The sequence below is a fragment of the Protopterus annectens genome, chromosome 2.part1 (genome assembly GCF_019279795.1).
Source record: "Protopterus annectens isolate FY-2018-M chromosome 2.part1, PAN1.0, whole genome shotgun sequence".
Classification (NCBI taxonomy): Eukaryota; Metazoa; Chordata; order Ceratodontiformes; family Protopteridae; genus Protopterus; species Protopterus annectens.
The window spans coordinates 1,143,335,033-1,143,362,532 of record NC_056729.1 but is presented as its reverse complement, the minus strand read 5'-3'; the positions used below and the strand labels follow the sequence as shown (position 1 = coordinate 1,143,362,532).

Below are 27,500 nucleotides of genomic sequence, written 5' to 3'. Positions count from 1 at the left end.
CCCCCCACCCTAATTGGGAGGCGTCTCCAGTCACTGTGGCCACTGGGAGCAGTAAAACAAAGGATCTGCCTAGATGAATGTCACCAGACTAGATCCACCACTGGATGTGGCATATTGAAATCTATGTACTCTTGACTGGAAAAGATAAGGGTCGTCATAAAATGGACCACTGAACAGCTAAAATCCATTGAAGAACAATCATATAGTAACATGCTAAAGGAAGCAGGACTATTGCTGCTGACATAGACCCCAAAGCTTGAAGAATTAATCTGGCTGTAGGAGACAAATGAGATAGAAGTTGATGAACCTAGAATCTGAGTGTGTCTATGCGATGAGCTGGTAAAGATGAAAGATTTGACTTTGTGTATATGAGTGTTACTCCCAGTAATTGATAAATGGGAAGAAAATAGTCCCTGGATTGCTGAAGGAGATGCATAGAGGGGACGGTAAGCAGCTAGTCATCTAGGTATGGAAAGACTCTGAATCCTTTCAGTCTCAAGTGAGCTGCCACTGCTGCCATACATTTGGTGAACCCCTTGCGGGCTGTGGTGAGTCCAAAGGGCAGGGCTCTTAACTGTTAATGACTGGCTCCCAGCTGAAAGTGTAAATATCTCTGGGAGTGTCTTGTTTATTTTGATGTGATAATACACAAGCTGAAGATTTATAGCAGCTTGTGTATTATCACATCAAAGATAAATTTCTTAGCAATCATCCTTGCTAAGAAATGGCAGAATGAACGGCACCATGGCCATGGAACTGTGACTTTTTCATGTACTGGTTTAATTTGCTTAGATCCAAAATTGGTCTCCGGTATCCTGTCTGGCCAAGAGAATACTGTTACAGCACTAGACTTAATCTCTCTGACCTGTGGTGATCAACCAAATGGTATCTTTCCCTTACTAATATCCCAGATCAATGATTATACACATTTAAAAGTGGAGCCGTCAAGGCAGCAAGCATCACTAATGACAGAAAATACTAGACAATGTAGACAATATAGGTATCTTTGAACGGTCTTACCTCTGACAAAAGCTCTTCTTTCTGTTCCTGGCACTTGGCTTTAAACTCTTCAAACCACTACAGAGGTAAAATAAGTATTAAATTCACAGTTAATGGAGAAGGCCACCATTTCCCAAAACACAGTACCACTTACTATATTTTCACTTGGTTTTACCAAATTCCTGTAAAACATTTTAGTAGACACTATAAACAGTAACTAGTCTTAGACAAATAGAACTGCATCAGTAATAAAAGTAGCAACACTCAAGGCAAGTTTTAAAAAAGCACACCAAGAACAACAAGATCATTCAATTTAGCTGCTTCTCTTCGCTCAAGCACACAGCAGCTATATCACAGATGCACCCAGAAACTGGTATGCACACAATTTTAAACAATGAAAATACTTAAACTTACTGGCAAAACTCACCCTGCAAAGATAATCCTCCATCTTCCATAAACCTTAATCACAGACTGCCCATCCTGTTCCCTACATACTCAGACACGACTGTCCTGTACCAACAAAAAATATGTACTAACCTTAAGAGGTCAATTGTTATAATAAGTACATAACTTTCATACTAGACATTGGTAGTCTGATAGCCTTGACCTGTAGGACAAAGTCCCTAGTTAACTGGTCACAGGTGGAACTCCAGAGGGGGAAGCCCTGAAAAGGGTAGAAACCAACAGAACACTGTTGCAAGATACAACCTAGTAGTGGGAAAATCTAAAGTGCAGAAGCTGCCCACTTAATGAGTACATCAAGGTGGAGCAACCAAAGCTTGTAAAAATAGGGTAAGATCCCAAGGAGGAGTAGAATCTTTAACTGGGGATTTAAAAAAAAAAAAAAATTCCATTAATGAAAAGGTTTTGCAAAGTCTGGAGGAAGCTAATGAAGCCATGTTCTCATCTACATCTTAATTGGAAATGGCAGCCAGTTGAACTTGCACTGAGCTGGTACCCTGCTGGAAAATATATGCCAAGTTGTTAAGGACTGCTAGAACAAGAACTGTGAAAGGGTCCAAATCCCTTTGAGAATTCCAGATAAAGAATCACTTCCATTTGCTATGGTAAAGTGTTCTGGCAGATGATTTATGAGCTGCCACCAGAAAAGTCTTGACTGGAGAAGATAGCCTAGGAGTCCTAGCAATCAAGGGAACTGGAGCAGCCAAGCAGCGAGCTTCAGACTGCCCAGGTCTGGATGAGGGACCCTCAAGGGGTGCGAAATAAGATCCAGTATCTGATCCAAGATCGATGGAGGAATTATCAGATGAGAACAAAGGAAGGGAAACCAGACTTGGCGAGGCCAGAATGGGGTAATTAGGATAACCTTGATCCCCAACCGGTGAGCTTTCTGGGGAAACAGAGTTAATGGGGGGGGTAAGCATAAAGAAGACCGGGAGACCAAAAATGGACCAGAGCATCCCTGGGGGATTCCCCCTGTGGGGGTAACAGAGCGAAGAACTTGCTGCACTTCACATTGGAAGGAGATGCGAAGAGATCACAACAAGGCTGACCCCACTCAAAGTTCTGCTCTGCTACAGAAGGATTCAGAGACCACTCGTAAGGCATTAGGATAGTCCTGCTGAGTTTGTCCACCAGTATGGTGGATAGACCCGGAAAGTGCGTTGCTACCAGAAAACATTTGGACATCACCCATTCCCACACTCTCATGGCCTTGCGACAAAGAGGGTAAGATCTGCTTCCGCCCTGCTTGTTGATGTACCAGACCACTGACATACTGTCGGTCTCAAATGCAATAGTTTCCAGAGGAAGAAAGGCATGAAGGACCTGCAATGCTAACAAATCCGCCCTCGTCTCTAGAACGCTGATATGCAACTTGGTCTCAATCAGGGACCATGTGCCTTGGACTGTTCTGCCCAAGCAATGCCTCCCACCCTAGTTGCGAGACGTCCGTGGTCACTGTGGCTTGGGGCCGGGCTGCAATAAAAGTTCTTCCCTCGATTAGATCCAAGGAGTGCATCCACCAGAGAAGGGACTTCCTGCAAGCGTTGCTTATATGAATAGGATGCGTCAATGGCAGATCTAGTAATGACCACTGAACCGCTACTGTCCACTGTAGTACCTGCATATGAAGACACGCACAGGGGAGAAGAGCACTGGTGGCTGCTATGGAACCTAGTGCTTGTAATACTGCCTCGGCTGGAGGAAGATGAGACTGAAGGAGCACGGACACATGAAGTCATAAGTTCTGAACTCTCCCTGGAGTTGGAAAGACCTTGGCTTGCAATGTATCTATCCTCGCTCCAATGTAGTCTAAGACCGGAACAAGATCTAGAGAAGACTTGGACATGTTGATTGCAATTCCCAGCAAGTCTGACAGTTTCAGGAAATAGTCTCTGGCCTGACAAAGTAGATGCCTTGTGGGACTGGCAAGGAGGCAATTGTCCTGGCACAGGAAGACCTGTATCCCCTGAAGCCTCAGGTGAGCCACTATTACTGCCATGACTTGGTGAAAACCCTGGGGGCTGTGGTGAGACCGAAGGGTAGGGTTCAGAATTGAAAGCGATTGGCCCCTAGCCGAAAGCAGAGGAACATCCTGGAGCACCTGTGCATCTTTATATGGTAGAACACATCCTGGAGATCTATTGAGCACATCCAGTCATTCTCCTGCAGGTAAGACAGGGTGGATTGCAGAATGACCGTCCGGAACTTCTCTTTGGCAACTAACAGGTTTAGGATGGAAAGGTCCAGAATAGGCCTTAGGTCCCACATCTTTTTTGGCACTAAAAAGAACCTAGAATAGATGCCTGATCCAGACTGATCTCGGGGGACGGGCTGGACGACTCTTTTCCTTAGCAGCTTTTCTATTTCAAGCGCTGCTACTTCTCTTTGTGCAGGTGGAACGTCCAGGAGGTATTTTGGTGGAATGGGAAAAGCCACAAATGGTATGGTATAGCCTCTGGATATTATTTGAAGCAGCCAACGGTCTGCTGACACGGACTCCCATGCCATCAGATGCATTGAAAGCAGACCCTCGACCGTCTCCAGAGCAGAGCAGTCGGGCAACTCCTCAGGGATGTATGGTCCTGTCCAAGAACAGTTCTTGACAGCAGAAATTTCTCAGACCCCCCCCCCCCGCCTCTGGGGCCAGCATCTGTCTTGTCCCCTTCTGCCTCTAGGGGAAGATGAGTTCCGAGTGCCACTAGAATACCGAGACTTCCGGAACCACATCTTCTTTTGCCCCGCTGACTCCTGGAAATCGATCTTTTGGGGTTAGAGAAGTGGATCCTGACGGCAGACATTGTCTTCCAGTCCTTTTCAATCTGGATCAAAGTCTCACGAACAGTCTTCCAAACAAGGAAGAACCATCATAAGGAGCATTTGTGAAAGATGCCAAGGGTTATGTGAACTGACATAGCTTGAGCCAAGCGTGTCACCTCATGGCAATGCCGGACCCAGCCACCCTTGTCACTCCTTCGGTGGCATGCGAAAGGAGGCACATGGACATTAGAAACTACTTTGAGAGTGGCCATTCGCGCGTAGAATAAGCGCTTATCGAGTTGCGGGCCAAATAATTCAGCTTCCTTGTAGAAAAGGTGGCTGAAGCATATGTCCGCTTCCCCAGATGAGCCATCGTCCTGGGCTCTCGGTAGGGGGGGGATGGACTGTAGAACTTTCCTGAGCCAGTTCTTTTAGTGGCAGCCGCTACCACCATGGCATCCACTGGGGGACCTCTTGTTCCAACTAGGTCTACAGGAGAGCTCAGAATGTTGTCGGGACACTTGGGGATTGGCTCGTGTCCCGTTCCTTCCATGCCCTGGTGGTAATAAGGTCCACCAAGGGATCCACGGGGGGGGGGGGGGCACCCAGGAGTTAAACAGACCCGTGACGTAGGCCTCCAGAAACACCGACTCGTCCGAAGGCGGCTTGGGGGCAGAACAACCCCCCTGCTGCCGCAGGATTTCCATGATTTCTCCAAATGAGATAATCAGCGGGGTGATCTGGAGGAACCTTCCCCTTCCTCCAAATCAGTATCCTCAGTAAGGGACTCTGGGGAGGAATCCAGGTGCCTCCTTTTGCAAGGAACCTCTTTGGTGGGGCTCTCCGGAGAGGGCTCACAAACTACCGGTGGTTTCTTGAGGGGAACAGTCTGGGGCACATCGAGCACAGGCTGTCCCTGCATGGGCAAAATGGCTTTAGACGCACAGAGGCAAGGGAGTCTGGGCAGAATCAGAGGAGATGGTCAGGGGCCTCGAGTCACTGGAGAGAACCCTTTCCACCATGTCGAAAGCAGAGGGAGAGCAAGCCTCCTGGGAAACTAATAAAGAAGCTGTTCTTCCCGGATTCGACGTGGGGCTCAGAGCCGAGCCAGCCGGAGCCAAGATACAGAGAAGAGGGCCCTGACCAGACAATGCTGGCGCCAAAAGCAAAAGACCCAACCCCTTGGATCCGACGCTCAGGCTTTGGCTCGGCGAGCCACTAGAGTCCGAACTAGTCAGATCAGACACACTCAAGGTAACGGCTGGCATCAAAGTACTCGGTACCATTGGCACTGACACCCGGATACTGGGACCCCTCAGATCCATAAACTCCGATACCGGGGGTCAGACCGGAGAAGGAGATATTGGGCAAAAAAAGAGAAGCGAGCACCCCCCCCCCTCTAGAGGGTGAGGGGGTTTGCAAGACCCCCATCTGAATCTGGGTGCGAATGAACCTTCAAATCATTTTGTCCATGTCTGCCTCTCTCAAACTCCTGGTGGAAAGCAACGAGGCCACCGACCGGGAGGGTCGATGTGCAGAGGCCTTGGAAGAAGGTCTAGGCTCCTCCGGCAATAAACTAGCGAGCGGAGTAGAGGTGAAACTGGCCTGGTAACCATTTGTTGTTTCAGAGGGGGACCCACAGAAACCGTCCGGTCCGGTGATCTCTTCTCTCTCTCTTTGTCTCTGCCCTTCTGTTTCCTAGGCTCCCTATCTACAGGCCTATGTACTGGAGGTAGAGTCCCAACCTCGGAGGGAGGGGAAGAGACACTGGCTGTAGAAGAAGCAATCACGGCTGTGACCATAAGAGAAGCTGAGGCAGCTGCCTCCGTAGCAGGCAGAAGCACTTTTAGAATTAGTTTTGCCCTACGATCCTTCAGGGCCATGGGGTTAAACCCCACACAAATAGTACAAATAAGTGTCAAGATGGGATGCCCCCAAACACATTACACACAACAGAATGGTCATCAGCCGGAGATAACTTATGGCCACACTGTGCATTTCCTACAGATCAACTTAAGACTGCTGATCTGCCATGATTAAGCAAGGTTTTAAGGCAAAAGGCACAAGCCCCAACCTGCCCGACCACACACACACACACACACACACACACACACACACACACACACACACACACACACACACACACACACACACACACACATATTCAATGACTAACAGTAAGGGAAGGGATAGGCCTACTCTAACTACTACGCTAAACAATTCTACTTTTTACTTTAAGGGAAAAACATGACGCAAAAAACGAAGGGGAGGTTAAGCAAGGGAAAGGGAACCTACCTGTCGCTACCAGCAACACAAACACCCAAAATATGTGAAAAAATTCACCTACCATGCCTGGAGCTCTGAGACTATGCTACTTGGCAAAGCCGCGGTAAATGAGATCTGAGGGAAGGAAGGAGATGGAGGGTTATTGTGGGTAAGGGGAGGAGCTTGGAGGTTAGATCAGATGCTGGTGAAGTTGATGACTTGGATCCGAACCAGATCCGATTCCCACAGGTTAATGTTCAAATGAGGTCAACTACTTCAAATCAGTAATTAGTGTAAGACAATAGAACTGTATCAGTAAAAAAGTAGCAACACTCAAGGCAAGTTTTAAAAAGAACACCAAAAAAAAGATTATTCAACTTAGCTGCTACTCTTCCCTCAAGCACACAGCAGCTATATCATAGATATACCCAGAAACTGGTACCGCACACTTATAGGCTCATAGGTTGCTACTAGGCTATTGGCCCTTGGGCTTATACAAACCTAGCCATAAGAATTCTCTAGCTATTTCTTCACACAGTATTTACTTCCCTGGACCCATGTCTAGCAGGGCAACTGACGTGATCCTGGTGTGAATTTCCTATCTCCCATCCAATCATCAAGGTTCCTTTTGAAGAGGGCCAAAGAGGAGGTCTGCTTGACATGTATGGGCAGTCTATTCCAGAGTATGGGGAGTCTCTGGGTCAGGAACCTATCCCTCCAGCATGTTTTGTTCATTGTGATGACAAGGTTTAGATCCCTGGAGCGTGCGTCTGAGGGATTGGGATTTCTTTAAAAATGTAGCATGTCCAAAAGCTCTGGGTTTGACATGGCCTTGTATGTTAAGCAAAGATCGCCTCTGAGTAGACGATATGCGACAGAGTATAGGTGGCATTTTTTTTAGACTGTCAGCATAGGGCATCTGCTTTAGGCCTGTGATTCTTTTAGTTATGTATTTCTGCGGCCTTTCCAGTTGTTGCAGATGTCTTGAGACGTACATACCAAATGGGGCACTGTATTCTATAATGGGTCTAATGAGGGATGAGTACAGTGGGACAATGACCTTTTTTCTGGATGAAAATCCCTTGGTGATGAGGTGTGCCACATAGGATTTCCTGACTGTTGTGGCGATGTGATTATCGAAGGTGAGACCACTGTCCACCTGTGTCCCTAAGTCTCTTATCACACTTGCGGTGTTTAGTGTACTGACACCTATGTGGTAATTCAAGGGTACATGTTTTTTCCCCAAGGGGGATAAAAAGAAGTTATGTCTTACCATAACGTTCCATTTGTGTTGTAGATTGTTGTTCATTCATTACAGATAGGACCTCAGTTCAGTCCTCGGAACAGATATGGCCGTTTCCCAACTTGCTCAAGCCAAAAACTCTCAGCTAATGCCCCTCTCCTAGATACTCCAGATAAAGTTTGCCTAGCCTAGATAAAAAGATGTAGTAATAGAAAAAAAACGTAGGAGGCTCTGTCTGAACAAATACCCTAACCAGGAGTTCCTAAAGTCCACCAGGAATCCAGGCAGGGGGAAGGAGGGTGGGAAGTAATGAATGAACAAAGATCTACAACACAGATGGAACGCTATTGTAAGACATAACTTCTTTATCTGATGTTGTAAATCTTTGTTCATTCATTACAGATTGACAGAGTCCCCAGCTACTGGAGTCCTGGGTGAGCCTAAGGAAGGATATTCCTGAGCACCATAGAACCAAAAGATGCTCATCCCCTGGAGGCCAAATCTAATTTGTAATGAGATATGAAGGTAAGTTCTTGCACAAGTGGCTGCTGCGCATATATCATCCATAGAGGCCCTGGAATGAAAAGATAGAGAAGTAGCCATAGATCTGGTAGAATGAGCCTTTATTCTGGAAGGTAAGGGTAGCTTATTCTGTTGGTAGATAAAAGTAATGATGTTTCTAAGCCAAGAGGATAAAGTCACTTTGGAAACAGGTTTACCCAATCTGGGTTCTGCAAAGGCCAAAAACAATTGGTCTGTTTTCCCGAAAGATTCAGTCATGTCCAAATAACAACAAAGCTGCTGGTGCACATCAAGGGTATGCAAAAGGCACTCCCCTCTATTAGAATGCCTTGGGAAGAAAACCTGCAGTTCAATAGATTGGTTAATGGAAAAGCCAGAAATTACCTTGGGCAAGAAAGAAGGGTCAGTAAGAAGGACACCCTATCCGTGTGGAAGATCAAGTAAGGACTCTTGACACTAAGGCCTGCAGCTCAGATACTCTTCTCGCTGAGATGAGTGCTACTAGAAATATGGTTTTCCATGACAAAAATTTCAAATCACATGAATCAAAGGGCTTGAAGGGAGAACCTGTGAGAGACTGAAGCACCAGTAAAGTTCCAGGTATCCAAGTGAGGCTTGAGTGGAGGTTTAACATGTAATACTCACTTCAAAAAGGTCTTACATAGGCGGTGTGACATAAGTGAAGAATTATCAAGACCATTATGAAAAGGGGCGTTAGTTGCTAAATGTACAGTGATCATTGAAGCTGAGGCTCCTGCATGTAGAAGAGTATTCAGGTATTGTAGAATCTTTTGAATAGGTATAGAGAAAGGGTCTAAGTTCTGGTCTTTGGCCCAAATAGAGAACCTAGTCCATTTACTAGAATAAACCTTTCTAGTGGAAGGTTTGTGCGAGGCCAGAAGAATTTCACGAACAGGAGATGGGAGGTCAGGCAGCCTGGCAATCATAGGAAGTGGAGGAACCAAGCTATGAGCTTGAGACTGTGCAGGTTCAGATGAATCAATCCCAGAGGATGGGATAACAGGTCCTGGGAATGATCCAGGATCCACAGGCTGCGAATCAGATGAGGCCATAGAAATGGAAACCAGATGATGTGGCCAGTAGGGAGCAGTGAGGAATACTTTGCTATTCAACCTCTGAGCTTTCTGGAGAAATTTTGAAATGGGGGGAAACGGGGGGGCATACAGAAGACCCAGGGGCCAATCGTGCATTAGAGCGTCCCTCGGTGGTTCCCCCTGAGGGGGGATCAAGGCAAAATAGCTCCTGCATTTGTAGTTCAGACGTGAAGCAAACAGGTCACAGCAAGGCTTGCCCCAATGTTGGGAGATCTGATCAGCTATTACAGGAATGAAGGACTACTCGTGAGGCATCAGGATGTTCCTGCTCAGATTGTCCGCAACAAGGTTGGAAGTCCCGAGAATGTGCGTTGCTATGAGAAAGCGATTGGAAGCTATCGCCCAGTGCCAAATCCTCATGGCTTCCCGACACAGGGGGTAAGATCTGGTTGTTGCTATACCAGCTTGCTTGTTGATATACCAGACGACTGACATGTTGTCTGCCTGAATTGCAATGGTCCCCGAAGGTAGGGATGCATGGAACACTTGCAACGCGAAGAGAACTGCCCTCAGTTCCAGGACATTTATGTGCAAGTTGGCCTTGATGGGGGTCCAGGTGCCTTGGACAGTCTTTCCGTGAAAATGTCCCCTCCACCTAACTGTGAAGCGCCCGTAGTCACCGTGGCAGTGGGTTGGGGAACACAGAACTGTCGACACCAAAGATTCTTTTGTGGCTCCATCCACCATGTAATTTCTTCCTTGAAACAGTTTGTAAGGTGTATCATGTGGTTGAGTGGGTGGGTTAACAACGACCATTGTGCGGAAAGGAGCCACTGCAGGATTTTCATGTGCAGTCGCGCCAGTGGTACTAACATAATGGCAGCTGCCATGGAGCCCAAGAGTTGCAGAGCAAGACTTGCTGGTACAAATGTTTGAGGAAGGTCTTGAACTGGTGTCTTATTTTCAAACGTCTGTGAGGGGGAAGAGAAGCCTGACAGGATGTTGTGTCGAAGACAGCACCAATAAATTCCAGTGTCTCCATTGGGGACATAGGAGATTTGTCTTTGACTGTAATCCCCAAGCGGAGTGAGAGACCTTGAGTATAAGAGGCTGCGGACTAGAAGACTCCTGGTCGGAGCAGTAAGGAGCCAGTCGTCTAGGTAGGGAAACACCTGGAATCCTTGTAGTCCAAGATGGGCTACCACAATTGCCATACATTTGGTGAACACTCAGGGTGTTGCTGAGAGACCGAATGGCAGTGCCCTGAACTGGTAGTGACTGGCTACCAGCCGGAAGCGGAGAAACCTCCGGGAGTGCTAATCCATCTTTATGCGGTAGTACGCATCCTGTAGGTCTATAGAGCACATCCAATTGTCCCACCCTAGGAAGGGAAAAATGGATTGTACTGTGACCATCCGGAATTTTTGAGGTTTGATAAATTTGTTCAGTAGGCTGAGATCCAGGATTGGTCTGCAGTCTCCTGTCTTTTTTGGCACTAAAAAGAACCTTGAGTAAAACCCGGATCCTGTCTGTTCTGGTGGGACTGGTTGGATGACTTTTTCTTAGCAACTTTTCTATTTCTAAGGCTGCTAATTCCCTCTGATTGGGTGATGCATCGAGGATTCGTTTGATGGGTCTGGGAGTTAAGTCGAATGGTATTTGGTAGCCTATGGATATTATTCTCTGCACACAAACATCGGTAGTAATAAGACTGCCAGGCTGGTAGATGCAGAGAAAAACTACCTCCGACTGCTTCCACAGAAAAGCAATCGGGCCGCTGCATAGGAGCGCTGGTAGGGTCTGCCGGAGAAGGAATCTCTGGCTCCCTGGTTACGCTGACCCCCTCTACCCCAAAAGGGGCATCTTCCATATGATTTGCCCCCTCTGCTCCGGGGGGATTGTTCACGACGAGCGTCACAAAAGGATCCTTGGGATTTCTTTAACCATATCTTTCCTCCCTTCTGGTTCCTGGAGTAGGACCTCTGGGGGTTCGAAAATCGTATGCCCACAGCAGACAAGGTCTTTTAGTCTCTCCCTACGTGTAAGTGTGTCTCGTACCTTGGGTCCAAACAGTGCCGATTCGTCAACAGGTGCATTGACGAAGGAAGATTAAAAGGGGTCTGCAAAGTCACCCAATCGCATCCAAGCATTAGGTCTCATGACAACACCAAATGCGGCAGCTTCAGCTGCCCCCTCAGTGGTGTGAAACGCATAGAGGAGTTAGAGATGGATTCAAGGGTAACTAGCTGCGAGGAGACAGTGTCACGCACCTCATCAGGCAGTACCCCCACCATAGAGGAAGACATTTTGGAAATTAGGTCTCTCTGGAGGAGAGTAAAGTGTGCCAGATAATTCAGCGACCAAATGGCAAAGGTCACTGAAGCATAGGTTCGCTTCCCTAGTCTGTCCATGGTCAGGTACTTCCTGTTTGGAGGATGGACCGTGGAACTATCTTCTGCCAGCTCCCTCTTGGTGGCCACCGTCATAACCATAGAATCAACTGTCAGCTGCTTGGACCAGTGGGGCTGGTCTTCAGGTGTAGATAAAATTTTGTCCGGCCTCCAGGAGACAGGTTCTACATTGTCCGGGGCCTTCCAGGCATGCGACACAATTAGTTTAACAAGATCATCTGCTGGTGGGGTCACCCAGGAACTAGATGGCCAGGCACAGAAGGCCTGCAAAAACACAGATTCCTCAGAAGGATTAGAGGACTTCATTTCCCCCACCGTTTGAGGATTTCGAGAATGTCTCTGAATGAAACACACTCTGTGGGAGAACGTGGGGACCCTTCCCCCTCATCACAGTCAGTGTCTTCTGTGATAGATTCCTCCAGGGAGTCAAAGTGCTTCCTCTTGCACAGTTTCTTCCAGGGTGGCTCTCTAGTGGGATCTTCTGAGGAGGACTCTGAAGGGGTTCCCTTCAAATGGGGTTCTTGTGACTCCTAAGCCCGGGGACCTGACATAGCGGGTCGGGAGAGGTGCGTGCTACGGGAGGTTTCTGATACCGATGTCGTAGGTGCTGACCGTGAGCCTTCGGAAACAGCAGGCCCACTCGAGCCCACTTCCCGTTGAGGGGTTCTGAGAGAACTGGAAGCCATCGGAATCGGGAACAGATGGTGCCAACGAGAAAATAGGTGCCGGATTAGGTACCAAGGTATGGACTGTCCAATCACCGCTCCAAGAAAGCATCGGTTCCATCGGTGCCGATGCAGCAAGGGTGATCAGTGCCGACAGGGGAAACACTGCTGTCGGAGCAGAGACAGTATGGACCGAAGCAGACATCGGTACCAGGAGCAAGGTGGATGCTGGAGGAAGACAAACAAGGGAAGATGAGGTAAAAGATTGAGCCAGGTGGGACAGAAGGTCTAGCTGAAATGGGTAATACCCTAGCTGCCAGAAGCTGGTCCACAACCCACACTAGATCCACTAGGAGTTTTTCTGAACTAGATCTAAAGGAGGCTGCTGAAGTGGAATCAGGTCTTTCTAGAAAGGGGCTAAACCTCTGCCCCAAAAAAGGGTCGCAAGTTGGAGAATATCTTGTCCTTGGCAGGTATTTGAATTTTGGAGCCCATGGAGCCGAAGAAGTTGTCTGCACCGTGGACGGGGATGGTGCCGAGACATGTAAAGTAATCGGAGCCAATGTGAGAACCAAGGACGGCACCGAAGTCAGTGGTGCCGTGGTTGGAACCAAAATAGGAGTGAATACCATGGTCGGCACTGAGGGAGAGGACACAAAGCCTGGTGCTGAAGAGGTCTGCGTTGAGGGTGCCGGCGAAGCATGGAGCCAACTCAGTTCCATAACTGAAGGAGATGCAAGAACTGAGTGACTCCATTTTTCTTAATATTTTTTGCTCTTGGAGGGGATGAGACTTCTGAACTAGATAGAGCCTCCGAGAAAGGTGTCTTGAGTAAACCTTTTAAAATAAGTTTATTCTTACATTCTGCTAGTGTCCGATTACTAAAACTAGTACAAATGTCACAATCAGCTTTAATATGACCCACGCCCAAACAGTAGACACAAAAGACATGTGTATCTGAGTTAGGCATCTTACGTCCACACTTGTCACACTGTTTAAAACCCAACTTAGCTTTGTCTGACATGGTAAGGAAAACAGGTCTACATCAGATGAACGAAAAATCAGTTCATCTAATACGTAATGAACGAAACATCACAGAAACTGAAAACAGTATTGTGGGGGGCGCAGCCCCCCCCGCTAAATATATATTATAACTCCGAGATGGCACTACAGTGAGGAAAGGGCAAACACCCTAATCCTCACTGTACTGAGACCCCACAATACAGTTTTCGATTTCTGTGAAGCTTCGACCTTTACGTATTCAATGAATGGAGTTTTCGTTCATCTGATATAGACCCAAGGAAAACAATGCTATCCTATGAAAAAAATAAGGAAGAAAATACCAAGGATGTTATGTTAAGGAATACCACTAGCGAAAAGGGAAGGCCTGTCTAAGACAGGAGAGAGGGACAGCACCAAAAAGGGTAAAAAATTAAATTATAAAGAAAAAGGGTAGGAAATAGGCTTAGCTTATAGGTGACAGGGAGAAAAAGCTAACTTGACTAAAAATTTAGCAACGGACGGAACCAAGGCCCTATCTGTAATGAATGAACATAGATTTACAACATCAGATCTATACATTTCTTGACAAAGAGCTTGAGCCCATGGCTCTGGCACCAAGCATCTGTTTCTGTAAGGCCCTTTTGTAGAATATCCACATCATTTTAAACAATGAAAATACTTAACTTACTGGCAAAACTCACCCTGCAAAGATAAGCCTCCATCTTCTACAAACATTAACTAATCATGGACTGCCCATCCTGTTCCCTGCATACTCAGACACGAATGTCCTGTACCAACAAAAGTTATGTACTAACCTTAACAATAGCTCTACTGTTATGGTAAGTACATAACTTTCATACTAGACATTGGTAGTCTGATAACTAGGGAATTTGTCCTACAGGTCAAGGCTAACTGCTTGCTCATGGGTAGAACTCCAAGGGGGGGGGGGGGTCCTGAAAAGGGTAGAAACCAACAGAACACTGTTGCAAGATACAACCTAGTAATGGGAAAAACTAAAATGCAGAAGGTGCCCACTTAAATCAGTACATCCATAAGAAGTCAGACACAGACATCAACACAAACATATATAAGGTTATCTTGCAAAGTTTCAGTAACCCTTCTAAAACCTCAGAGAGACTGGAGCTGCGTAACTTTTATTACTCAGGAGTTTAGAGGAAAAAGCAGGCAAAGGCTACAGCTTTTCAAAAGGCACACAAAAGTTGGGAAGTCTCAGATGAATACACGCAAGGATACTGTAAGACAGATACCACTAGGAATTAAATACAACTGTTGTAGAACCAGACAGAGATCCTTTCGTGACTGTCAGGTGAGAGAAACTCGATCATGGGTTTAAAGGAAATAGCTTTGCAAAAGGGCAAAGTATTCTAAAGTCTCACAGGAGGAAATACTGCCGGGATCAACCAGGGGAGCTGCAAAGATGTATGTGGTACACACATCCACTACAGACAGGTACTGTATCAAAAAGGACTGAGCAGTAATTGTCAGAACAAATGTACAAGGAGGTAATGAATCTGTATGTTAGAGGATGATATACACTGCAACCAGGTAAAAACTCAAGCCAGTCAGAAGACTGGAGTTACATCAGAGGCTGAAACAGGGTTGACTTCCCAAGAAACTTCTGATTCAAGACATTCCCAAGAGAAAGTAGCATGCTGGAAAAATTGATGAAGTAATTTAAAAAGCATCTATGGTACCAAGGAACACTGAACCCTTAAAGACAAAAAAGGTTTTAATGACAAAAGCATTCAAAAGGTTAACATGGGCTCAGAGTCCAAGTACCACCCCCCACCCCCAACAGCTGGTGTAAATGCCAGACTGGAGAGTGGATCTGCAGCTATAGGTCTGCTGATGCTGTTTAAAGTACATGCAAATGCAGATACAGGTCAGCAAATATAACTAGCAGTAGGCTAGTAGGCTAGGTAGAGAAATGGTTAAAAGGAAGGAGGTGAGAAAACCAACAGTATGTGAGAGGACTCTGGAAGAATGAGACATTAGCCAGAAAAGGAGACATGTGGTGAGAAAGAAATTCTAAAGTACCTCAAGTTGAAGGGTCCGAAGGAAGAGCAACAAACAGGAGGAAGGAGAAAACCCAATTAGCCTTGAAAGAACATAAAGGTCAACAGGAATCTAGAAAATCACAATCAACTCCAAAGAACATAGATAGAATCAAGAGATGACACTGTAGCTGCCACCGTGCATCTCCATGGAAATCTGTCCACCCTGAAAAGATGTTAAGAAGACAATAGATCAAGCCCATAAGGATCAAGGTCAGCCCCACTGAGGCAAAGACAAAGGAACTGTCAATCCAGGGGAAATCTCAGGGATAAAAGCAGCAGAGGTCAAATGCTGTTGAGGCCAAACCTATAGACTCAGGATTAGAAGAGGTGAAGGTGAAGCAAGCAGTGTTCAGGTCAATGCTGACCTCTGAAGAACACATAGATATAGCGGTAGAAGTTGACTGAGTCAAGGTGGAAGCAAACAGTATGGAACTCAAACCCTAAAGCAAGGGGTCAATCTTGAAGGGACCTGCCAAATCCTAAGGGGGAAAAGCCCTACAGGAAAATCTGCCAAACTTGTAAGGAGGAAAAAAAAAAAGCTGATGACTGGATTAATAACATGGGTATCAACCGTGGGGGGGTGAATCCCCAACAACAGCAAAAGACAGAACCAACAGCATGTGCAAAGGTTGCCCAGAGTCAAACATCCCTATTTCTAAAAATCACACTGACCCCATCTGCTTGGAGTGCGTGCATATATGTAATAAAAACATTAGCCTAACAAATATATTAACCTATTAGCTAATATACTACCGACTGCCTCTGCAAGCTAGCTAGGACATGCGAGGAGACTAGCAGCAAACCACCACTTGAAATGCAACCACAGAAAAAGTGAATATACTCTGCAATGAATCTTAAGTTTCAAGGATGCAAACAAAGAACAAAAATAAAACTCCAAACCCAGACCAAAGAACAGGTATCAAGAAAAATCAGTTCAGACAGTGAGGCAGAACGAGGCTGGTGAGAGGGACTAAGGTAACTGTGGGAGAGGTAGTACATAACAGACAACACATGGCACATCTGCAAATACAAGCCAATCAAGTGAAATGCAATAGAATTACACGCCATTAGCCATACACATGCATTACACAGCACAGACAAATTAGTACACAAATATCAACAAATACAGATTCAGGTCTTTAAGGATGCAGTTGCACAAAAAACACATGGGGCATAACATAGCCAAGTGCCTTAGCATAAAAACAAAATTGGATTGAAACAGCACAACAGGAGGGAGCAACAGTTAATCTGAACAGATTAATGAACATTACACAGCTCAGAAATACATATAGAATGCATCTTAAGAACTAAAACTCAGCACAGACCCTAAAGAACATGGTCTGTATGAGAAATTAATACAAGAAAGTATCTATATCTCTCTCTATATCTATCTCTCTCTCTCTATATCGATATCTATATCTCTCTCTCTCTATACATATATCGATATCTATATCTCTCTCTCTCTATACATATATCGATATCTATATCTCTCTCTCTCTCTATACATATATCTCTCAATATATCTATATCTCTCTATATCTATATCTCTCTATATATATCTATATCTCTCTCTCTCTCTATATATCTCTCTCTCTCTCTCTCTATCTATATCTCTCTCTATATATATCTCTCTCTCTATATCTCTCTCTCTATATCTCTCTCTCTATATCTCTCTCTCTATATCTCTCTCTCTATATCTCTCTCTCTCTATATCTCTCTCTATCTCTATCTCTCTCTCTATCTCTCTCTCTATATCTCTCTCTATATATCTCTCTATATCTCTCTATCTCTCTCTATATCTCTCTCTCTATATCTCTCTCTCTATATCTCTCTATATCTCTCTCTCTCTATCTCTCTCTCTATATCTCTCTCTATATCTCTCTCTCTCTCTCTCTGTCTATATCTCTCTCTCTATATCTCTCTCTTTCTCTCTCTATCTCTCTATCTCTCTCTCTATATTTCTATCTCTCTCTCTATCTTTATCTATCTATATATCTATCTATCTCTCTCTCTCTATATATCTCTCTCTCTATATATCTCTCTCTCTATATATATCTCTCTCTATATATATATATATCTCTCTCTATATATATATATATCTCTCTCTATATATCTCTATATCTCTCTCTCTATATCTCTATATATCTCTCTCTATATATCTCTCTCTATATATCTCTCTCTATATATCTCTCTCTATATATCTCTCTCTATATATCTCTCTCTATATATCTCTCTCTATATATCTCTCTATATATCTCTATATATCTCTCTCTATATATATATCTATATATCTATATATCTATATCTATATATATATATATATATATATATATATATATATATATATATACATATACACACACACACACACACACACACACACACACACACACACACACACACACACACACACACACACACACACAAGAGCATCCTCATAAGAGCAACTAACAGGGTCTACCTGCTTCGCTCCCCACCCTGCCCTCTATTTCCTCCCGCCCCCAGTGGTCCCACCTTTATTACACTCACAAACCCCTCCCATCTTTCCAATAGCCAACCACAGCGCTAACCCAACACTACCTCCTCCATCTTCCCTCTGCTATCACACCTCCTCAACTAACATGTACAAGCATACCTTACCTATACTCACTGCATGCACTCTCCTTGCATATCTTACATCCTACCAAAGCTCCATCATTGCCCCACTCAACCACTACCACTGTACTACTACTCACATCACCACTCATGTCTCACCCTCTCTGTTCCCCTCCCACCAACTCAAGAACCCCACCTATGCACCCCCCACATATACTACCAACTATATTACTCAAACATAAAGCATCCCTACAACTTTACATAGTAACCCTCCCACCATACCTATTACCCACAGAGCACAATCATAAAGTTTACCTTATAAACAAACACATTCAAAAACTGTGAAAACTAATAATCTCATGCATATCAAAACTAGCCCTAAGTGGAGACATCCACCCCAACCCTGGCCCTACCATCTCCAACCCAAATCCTCATAATCAGACTAGAAACCACAACTTCTCACATATTACAGCCAACAGAAAGCCAAGTGACTTCCTTCTACTAAGCCTAAACATTAGAAGTATATCCAACAAAGTCCATGAACTCCATGCCACCATAGACTTGTACTCCCCAGATATAGTCATCCTGACAGAAACCTGGCTAAAACCTCACATTACCAGTGAGCAAATACTCCCTACAGGTTACGGCATACTAAGAGTAGACTGGCTAAACAAGAAAGGAGGCGGTGTAGCTATAATATTTAAACAGCATCTAAACAACCAGATCTTAAAATCATCAGCTCCACAAATAGGCAATGAAGAAATAATATATACCAACCTCAAAATAAACCAAAACAAAACCATAAACATAATCAGATGCTACTTCCCACCTGGCCAAAACATCCCTCCACTCCTCAGCTGGTCTACCCACCATCTCCCCCAAGAAACTATCATTTTAGGTGATTTCAATATTGACTGGCAATCCTGTTCTGGCAACCATCCAACCCATCATGTAAACCTTCATGGCTTCACCCAACTAGTCCAGTCACCAACCAGGATAAATAAAAACTCCAGCAAGCACACTACCCTGGATTGGATACTAGTCAGCAAGAGCCCCTAGTCATACATAACAGGCTGCTGATCTGATAAGCCTCAGTGATCACTCCAACATTCCTACTCAAAAAATACCTATACCAAGCTAAACCTGTCATACGTAAAAAACTAAACTTTAACCACTCGCATTCATCTCATCCCTCAAAGAATGTAAATGGCATCCTCTAAAGCACCTCAGTCTTGAAGACGCAGTTGAATTTAATACTACCTTCCAGAGCATCCTTAATTACCATGCCCCCATAAGACATTCCAAAATCAAAGCACAACCCTCCCCATGACTACAGAAAACCATTAAGTCAGAAATGAAAAAAGTACAGTTTTGTACCTACTACAAATGTAGATGTCCGATAGGTATGCATCTGCAGTCATAACATATGGGTTGTCCTGCCTCAGGCAGCCCTTCGGTCGGCCGGATTCCAAAGTCTGGGTCTGGCCTCGGCTGATGTCGCACTTTCCCAGACGTCAGAGCTTCTGGGGTATAAAGGCATCAGCCGACGCCATTTTCCTCAATGTTTCTTGCCCCAGATGCCAGGTGCCCTCTAGGAAGGCTAAATATGGATAAATGTTGAAAATTCCAAACAGTAGCAAACAATATATATATATACATATATACATACAAACAAATACACCATAACAGATTCCCCCAGCTAGCTGAAAGAGGGGTAAGCACCCTAGGAATACCACAGAGGGGAAGGAGGGTGGGTAATCCTGACTGCAGATGCATACCTATCGGACATCTACATTTATGGTAGGTACAAAACTGTACTATGTCCTTCAAGGATGCACCTGCTCGGGATCTGGAGTATAAAGGTAGATTGTAATGCTTGGCAAATGTATGCACTGAGCTCCAAGTAGCAGCTTCTAAAATGTCCTTGGTAGCCACCCCTCGTAAGAAAGCTGTAGTGGTGGCTGTGGCTCTTGTGGAGTGAGGCCTGATATTTTCAGGAGTCGTCTTTCCATGAAAAGAGTAGCAGAATCGAATGCAATTTCCTATCCATTTTGAAATTGTCTGTTTGGAAATTGCTTTTCCTTGCACTCCAGTTGCATATGCTACAAAAAGTTGGTCAGTTTTTCTGCTGGTTTTAGTTCTGTCCAGATAGTAGCGTAGTTGTCTGTGTACATCCAAGGTGTGCAATAGTTTTCCCCCCTATTCTGTGGGTTAGGGAAGAACGTAGGCAAATGAATAGCTTGGTTCAAGGATACCCTGAATATCACCTTTGGCATGAAAGTAGGATTGGTTCTCAGAGACACTCTATCCTGGTGAAAAATAAGGAAAGGCTGCACTGCCATTAGTGCCTGTAACTCGGATACTCTTCTTGCTGAAGTGATTGCTAGAAGGAAAGCAGTTTTCCAAGATAAGAACTGTAAGTCAGCTGATGCTGCTGGTTCAAAAGGGGGTAGTGTTAATTTTTCCAGCACAAAATTGAGATCCCATGCAGGCAGACGGGGTTTTCCTTGGAGGTTTTACATTTTTATCCCTCTTAAAAATTGTCTGAGGAGAGGGTGAGAGAAGATAGGAGGATCCATGTTGTACTCTGCTGAAATTGCTCAAGCATGAATCTTAATGGAAGAATAGGACAGGCCATTGTGGAACAGTTCTGCTAAGTATTCTAGGATGTGTGCTAGGTTTGCCAGTGTGACATTTGTACCCTTTGATGCACTCCAAATGAGGTATCTCTTCCATTTAGCTGAGTATGTTTTTCTTGTGGAGGGTCTGCGAGCCTCCAGGATAATGTCCTTGACCCTCTGAGATAAAACAGTTTGGTTTTGTTTTAAGCAATTTTCCAGGCAGTTAGCTGCAGTGTTTTCAAGTTCAAACAGGGTCTTGTAGTTGTTCTGCGTTAGAAGTAAAGGCCATAGGGGTAGAGGCCATGAGTTCGACCGAGACATGCTTTTCAGTAGCGGATACCAATGCTGCCTTGGCCAGTCTGGAGCTATCAGAATCACCTTTGGCTGTTCCTCCCTGATCTTCAGTAGAACTTTGTACATCAATGGGAGAGGTGGAAAAGCATACACTGTTAGGGCCTTCCAGCTGAAAGAGAGGGAGTCCACCCTCCAGGCTTGTGGGTGGTATACTCGAGCAGAATTTCTTCAGTTGCTGGTTGAGTGGGGATGCGAACAGGTCTATCTCTGGCATTTCCCATTTGTTTGTTATGATTTTGAAGATGTCTGGATGCAGCATCCATTCGTGAGCATCCGTGGTAGTTCTGCTTAAGCTGTCTGCTAGTGAATTCTCTTTTCCTGGTACGAATTTGGCCTGCAGTTGGATGTTGAGATTCAGGCCTAGGTTCCACAGGTCCATTGCCATCCGGCATAGAGGGTAGGAATGCGTGCCTCCCTGTTTGTTGATGTACCACATGACTGGTATTGTCTGTCCTCATCAGCAGATGTCCTTGCTGGAGGAATGATTTGAATGCCTCGATCGCATGCTTCACTGCCAGCATCTCCTTTAGATTTATGTGCAAATTCAGCTGGTCTTGAGACCATAGGCCTTGGATACACTTGTCTTCCATGTGTGCTCCCCATCCTAGGTCTGAGGTGTCCGTGGTGATGGTCTGCCTTGGTTGTGGTTTGTTGAAAGGCAACCCTCTGTTGGTCTGGCAGGCCTGAGCCCACCACAGGAATTCTTTTTTCAGGCATGGAATGATTGGTATCATGGTTTCTAGACTGTGCCTGTGTTGAGACCATACATTCCTTAGGTACCATTGTAATTTCCTCATATGCAGCCTGGCATGCGGGATCAACATTATGCAGGATGCCATGTAACCCAGGGCCTGCAGGACTTTGGTTGCAGTAAGCTGAGTTTGTCTTGTCAAAGCCATGAAGTAGACTGGGAGTTGCTTTTGTTTTTCTTCTGTGAGAAAAGCATCTGAGTTATTGTGTCCAGATCCGCACCCAAAAATGTTATCCTTTAGGATGGCACTAGTCTTGACTTCTGGATGTTGACTGTGTATCCCAAGGCCTGTAACAGGTGTATGACATAGGCCAAATCCTTTATCAGTTTTGTCTCGTTGTCCGCTTGTATTAGGCAGTCGTCCAGGTATGGGTAGATTTGAATTCCCTGAAGCCTGCAATGTGCAATTGCTGATGCCAGGCATTTCGCGAATACTCTGGGTGCAGTAGGTAAGCCAAAGGGCAATGCTGAGAATTGATAATGCTCTGATCCTGCAAGAAATCTGAGGTGTCTTCTGCAATCTGGTCGTATAGGGACGTGCAGGTATGCCTCCTTGAGACCTAGAGTCACCAGCCAAGACTCCTTGCCCAACATGGGAAGAAGTTGCTGTAGGGTCAGCATCTTGAATTTTGGCACAATGAGATGTGTTTAGTGCGGACAAGTCGAGAATAGGCCTCCATTGGGTTTCTTTTCTTGGTACAAGGAATAGTCTGGAGTAAAATCCTTGGCCTTGTTCCATAGATGGTACCCTTTCTATTGCTTTCATCTGAAGTAAATTGTTGATTTGTCTTAGAGCCTCTGGCTTCTGGTTTGGTGGAAGGTTTGGCATTCCGCTCTTTTTGGTAAAGTGTAGAAGTGAAACCTGTATCCTTTGTCTATTGTTTGCAATGTCCATTTGTCTTTTGTAATGCAATGCCAGTTTTTTGAAAAAAGCCAACTTTCCGCCCAAGGGTGCTGCCAGTTGTTCCCTGGTAGGCGGAATCAGAGCCAAGTCATTGTGTCTGTCCTGTGGAAGTGGATGTAGTTGCAGTTGTGGCGGTACTCCTCTGGTTGGCAGGTTGCCACTGACGACCCCTATAGGCACCCTTTGATTGACCTCTGCCTCTTTGGCGTCTATTCCTGCCCCTCTGTGCTCTGGAGGTGTCTGGAAAGGACCAATTCTTTGAAGGCCAGTTTCTGCTGAAACTCGGAGGTTGGATCTGCAGAATGTCCTTTACTGTTTGCACAGATTTTGCTTTTTCTTCCACTTTTAGAATCTCCTGTGCAGGGGAGCCAAATAAACTTTGTTTCTCCATTGGAGCATCTAGGAGTTTAGCCTTAACATGGTCTGGCAAGGATTGCTCTTTTAGCCAGGCATGCCTTCGAATTACCGCTCCAGTCATAGCTGATCTAAATGAAGCCTCCAGTGCATCATAGCCACATTTTAAGAAAGGATTACTGACCTGCTGAGAGTTGTGCACCAAATCCTGAAGGGACTTACGGTCTAAAGGTTCAGAAGAGGAAAGCTTTTTATTCAGCTGATCTAACAAATATTCCTGGTACTGTATCATATGGAATTGACAGTTTAAAGCCCTGGCAGAAAGAGTAGCAGATGTATAAACCTTTTTTCCCCATCTCTCTAATGCTCGACTCTCTTTCAGAGGGTAGGGGGTTTTTGGCAGTGGCAGCTGCAACACCTTTTGGGCCCTGAGAAATAATTTCTGGGTCTGCAGCATGGGCTTTATACAAGTGAAGTGAGAATCCGGGATCCTGTAATATCTGTCAGGTTTGGCAGGGGCCGGGGGAAGAGAATCAGGGGCAGAACTGACATTATATGCATCATCAACTACAGTAAGCACAGGTGGTATGGCTAAAGGCATATGCTGTGGCAAGTGTAAAAAGGTCCTTAGTCTTTTCCTAGAATCAGAGAAATCCTGACCCTGCCATTGGAAGTGTTCCCTCATTGAGTGCAAAGTCTCCCGAAAGGAAAATTCTTCTGGAGGGGAGGCAGAAGGAATAGAGTCTTCTGCATCTGAATCCTCATAAGGTGAGTATGGCCCTTCCTGATGGTCTGATAAATCAGATCCATCCGAGGAGTAATCAGAGGAAAGAGGCTCAGGGGGTTCAGCCCTAGGCCTTTTGTCAGGAGGAGGTTGAGAGGCCCTGTCTGGGTGAGGTTGGGAACCCCTCATCAGAGACATAAGGTCCTCAGCAAGGCTGAGAATCTGAGAACTTGAGGAAGGTCTCAGAGGTAGATTTTGCTGGTAAAGCTTTTGAAATTTTAGCTGCTTTAGCCCTGGAGAAGGCCTTAATAGACATAGAAGCAGGGGGCCTAGCTGCCCCACGTGCAGGTGTAGAAATGTCCAATGGAATGGTGTCAGACAATTCTTGTGCGCTTGCTTCTTCAGTAGGGATTTCTGTAGCCGACTCAGCCGGGGCCTCTCTGGCCTCGGTTGTCGGAGGTATGTTTTCGGCAGAAGTAAGAACCGAGGACTCTGTTTCAGCCGAAACAGAGACACTCGCGGTAGGCCTAACTGTGGTTTCAACCGAAACCGCGGGCCGCGAGTGTTTGTTATCTTTTTGAAACTTTGTTATCCAAATACAATGCCAAATTAAAACTCAACGCAAACAAAACTAAACTACTCAATCTTCCAACCCACCAAACATACTCAAAACAACTCTCACTTCATCACAGCAAAAGACACCACTATATACCCAAGTGAACACACCAAATTGCTATGAGTGGATATAGACAAACTAAAATTTGACAATCACATATCCATGACCATAAAAAAAGTCCACAAAAAAACAGGAGCATTATACAGAAATAAGCAACTTCTCACCAAAGCAGGAAAGATTTCAACAGCAAATTCCCACCTTATCTCCACACTACTTTATACCTCTCCCCAATATATACCAACCTAAGGCAATGTGATCTAAACAAGCTAGAGACCTGCTACAACAAAATCGCCAAATTCGTCACAGGGGCATCCTACCGTAGTCACCACTGTCTATCACTTGCTGAACTGGGCTGGCTTGAACTCCCTCACCTCCTTCAATGGTATCAATTCTCACTCGCAAACAAACTAGTAAACCAACCATTAACTGTCCTGTCCCATCTCTCCAGAATCTACTCCAACCCTATCGCACCACCAGACCACTAAGATCAAGCAACAAAAATCACTTGCAGATCACTAAAGCCAATAACTCTGCTGGTGAAGCACTATTCTCTTGCACCATAACCAAACTATGGAGCTCCCTCACCCGCACAATTACCTCCATACCATCATGCACCCACTTCAAAACTTTACTAAAAGCACACCTAAAAACATGTTGGCTATGCCCTTGAAACTCCAACTCTAACACCACCTGCCCCATCCAACCACTACCTTTCTTTCCACTCCACTAACTACCTTGATTATAGCAAGCTCAGATGCTCATTAAGCCTAGTACTTATTATACAGCAGGAACTTCTTATTGTAACATTTGTTAATGTCTGTTATGTACTTCACAGATAAAGATTGTAGTTGTCTACTGATGTACCAGGTTCTTCATCTGTAAATATGTTGTAAGTAATTGCTATGTAAATTGTTAATTGCTATGTAATGCAATGTAACTACTGCCTGTTTAACTGTGGAGCTTTTCTCCCCGGGCCTCCACTGAAATTAGACCTATGTCCAGTCGGACACTCCAGGTCAACAAATATAAATATATACACACATGTGTATATACACATACATACACACATTATATTATATATAGAGAGCTCTCTCTCTCTCTCTCTCTCTATGTACACACACACACATATATATATATATATATATATATATATATATATATATATATATATATATATATATATATATATATATATATATATATATATATATATATATATATATATATATATATATATATATATATATCTATATATATAGTCAATGACAGACTCTGCCTAACCTGGACTGGGATTTTATTCCAGAGTGAAGGGAGCCTCTGGGTTATGAATCTGTCCCTCCAGCATGTCCTATTTATTTCAGTGCTGAGGTTAAAGTCTCTCGAGCACGTAGCTCGATGGGATTTGGATTTTCTGAGGTGCAGAGAGTCCATTCATTCCGGCTTGGACATGGCTTTATATGTCAGGCATAGATCGCCTCTGAGCGGGCGGTATGCCACTGAGTAGAGCTGGAGTTTAACCGGGCAGCATGTGGCATCTGTTTGAGCCCTTTGATCCTCTTGGTGAGGTACTTTTGGGGTCTTTCCAGTAACTGCAGGTGTCTGGTAAGGGGCATTGTACTCAATTATGGGCCTGATGAGGGATGAGTAAAGAGGCATGATGACCTCCCCAGATCTAGATGTGAATCCCTTCATGATCAAGTGGGCTATATAAAATGTTCTTCTAACCACTTTGGCCACGTGGTCGTCAAATGATTGATTGCTATCAACTTGGGTCCCCAGGTCCCTAATTACTTATTCTGTACTTAATGGATTACCACGTATGTGGTAATTTGTGGGCACTTTGTTTTTGCCAAAGGGGAGGACTATACACTTTTTGGCGTTTAGCTTGAGGCCATGGCTCTGGCACCAGTTGTCTGTTTCTAGGAGGCCCATTTGTAGGATGCTTGTGTCGGCTGGAGAGTCAATTAGGGCGCCCAGTTTGCAGTCATCTGTGAACTTGGTCAGCCACAGTCCTTCCGTGTTAGCCTGTACCTCCGAGAAATATATACCGAACAAGAGAGGTCCCAGGACTGAGCCTTGTGGGACGCCACTTGTAGCTGGTTTGGAGTCTGACATAGCTCCAGCAATTCTAACCATGTGGGTTCTGTCCTTGAGCCAGTTTGCAACCCATCTAGTGACATAGGGGTTTATATTTAAGCTGGTGGGCTTATCTATAATGCCCGAGTGGAGTATTGTATCGAAGGCTTTTGCGAGGTCCAGGTAGGCTGTGGAGACCACCTTCCCCTCGTCAATGGCCTTTGTGACAGTTTCAAAGAAATCAACCAGGTTTCAAAGGCAGGATCTGCCCTTAAAGCTGAACTGGGTAGGATCCAGTGTCTGTAGGTCCCCAATATCTTTATTTATGAGGTCCATGATGATCCTTTCCACAGCATTGCAGACCAAACTAGTCAGGCTTATGGGGCGTTAGTTTCCAGGATCGGTTGAGGCATCACCTTTGTGGAGAGGGGCCACTGTTGCTGTACACCACTCTTTGGGTACATATCCTGTAGTAAGGCTGACACAGAACAGTAGTTTTATGTTTGGGTTTAGTTCTTCTTGGAGTTCATATAGGACGCAGCCCGGGACACCGTTTGGTCCCATTGATGCTGTGTTTTTTGCTTTGGAGAGGGCGGCTCTTACCTAAGCATCTGAGATGTCAGGGGGGCAGCACTCTGCTGGGATAGATATTTGCCCTTTTGGTAAGGAAGGGGGTGAGAAGTTTGCGCTGAACCTGTCAGCTAGGATGTTGGCAATGTCTGTGGTTCGGTGTATTTTTTGTCATTTTGGACCAATTCTGAGCATATCTGGGAATTCCCACCCAGGTTCCTAACATAACTAAAAAAAGCCTTGTGATTATCCTTAGTGTCCTGTGCAATTTTTCTCTCGAAGCTGGCCTTGGCAAAAAACTACAGGCACTCATAAAATAGTCTAATAATGATCAGAGATGCCCTCCCTTTTTGGGATTTTGCTCCATCATGCAATAGCTTCCTCCTTCTATTGTATAGTTTGTTTATGGCTGG

General features: G+C 45.0%; 1 protein-coding gene across 1 annotated transcript in view; it reads right to left on the bottom strand.

The window, feature by feature from the left end:
* LOC122794953 (N-acetyltransferase ESCO2-like) overlaps positions 1-27,500 on the bottom strand; it is a 96,538-nt gene that overhangs the window by 32,817 nt on the left and 36,221 nt on the right. Inside the window, exon 4 of the mRNA XM_044063547.1 lies at positions 1,021-1,077. Coding sequence (XP_043919482.1) covers positions 1,021-1,077 — 57 coding nt within the window. The remainder of the gene's footprint in view (positions 1-1,020; positions 1,078-27,500) is intronic.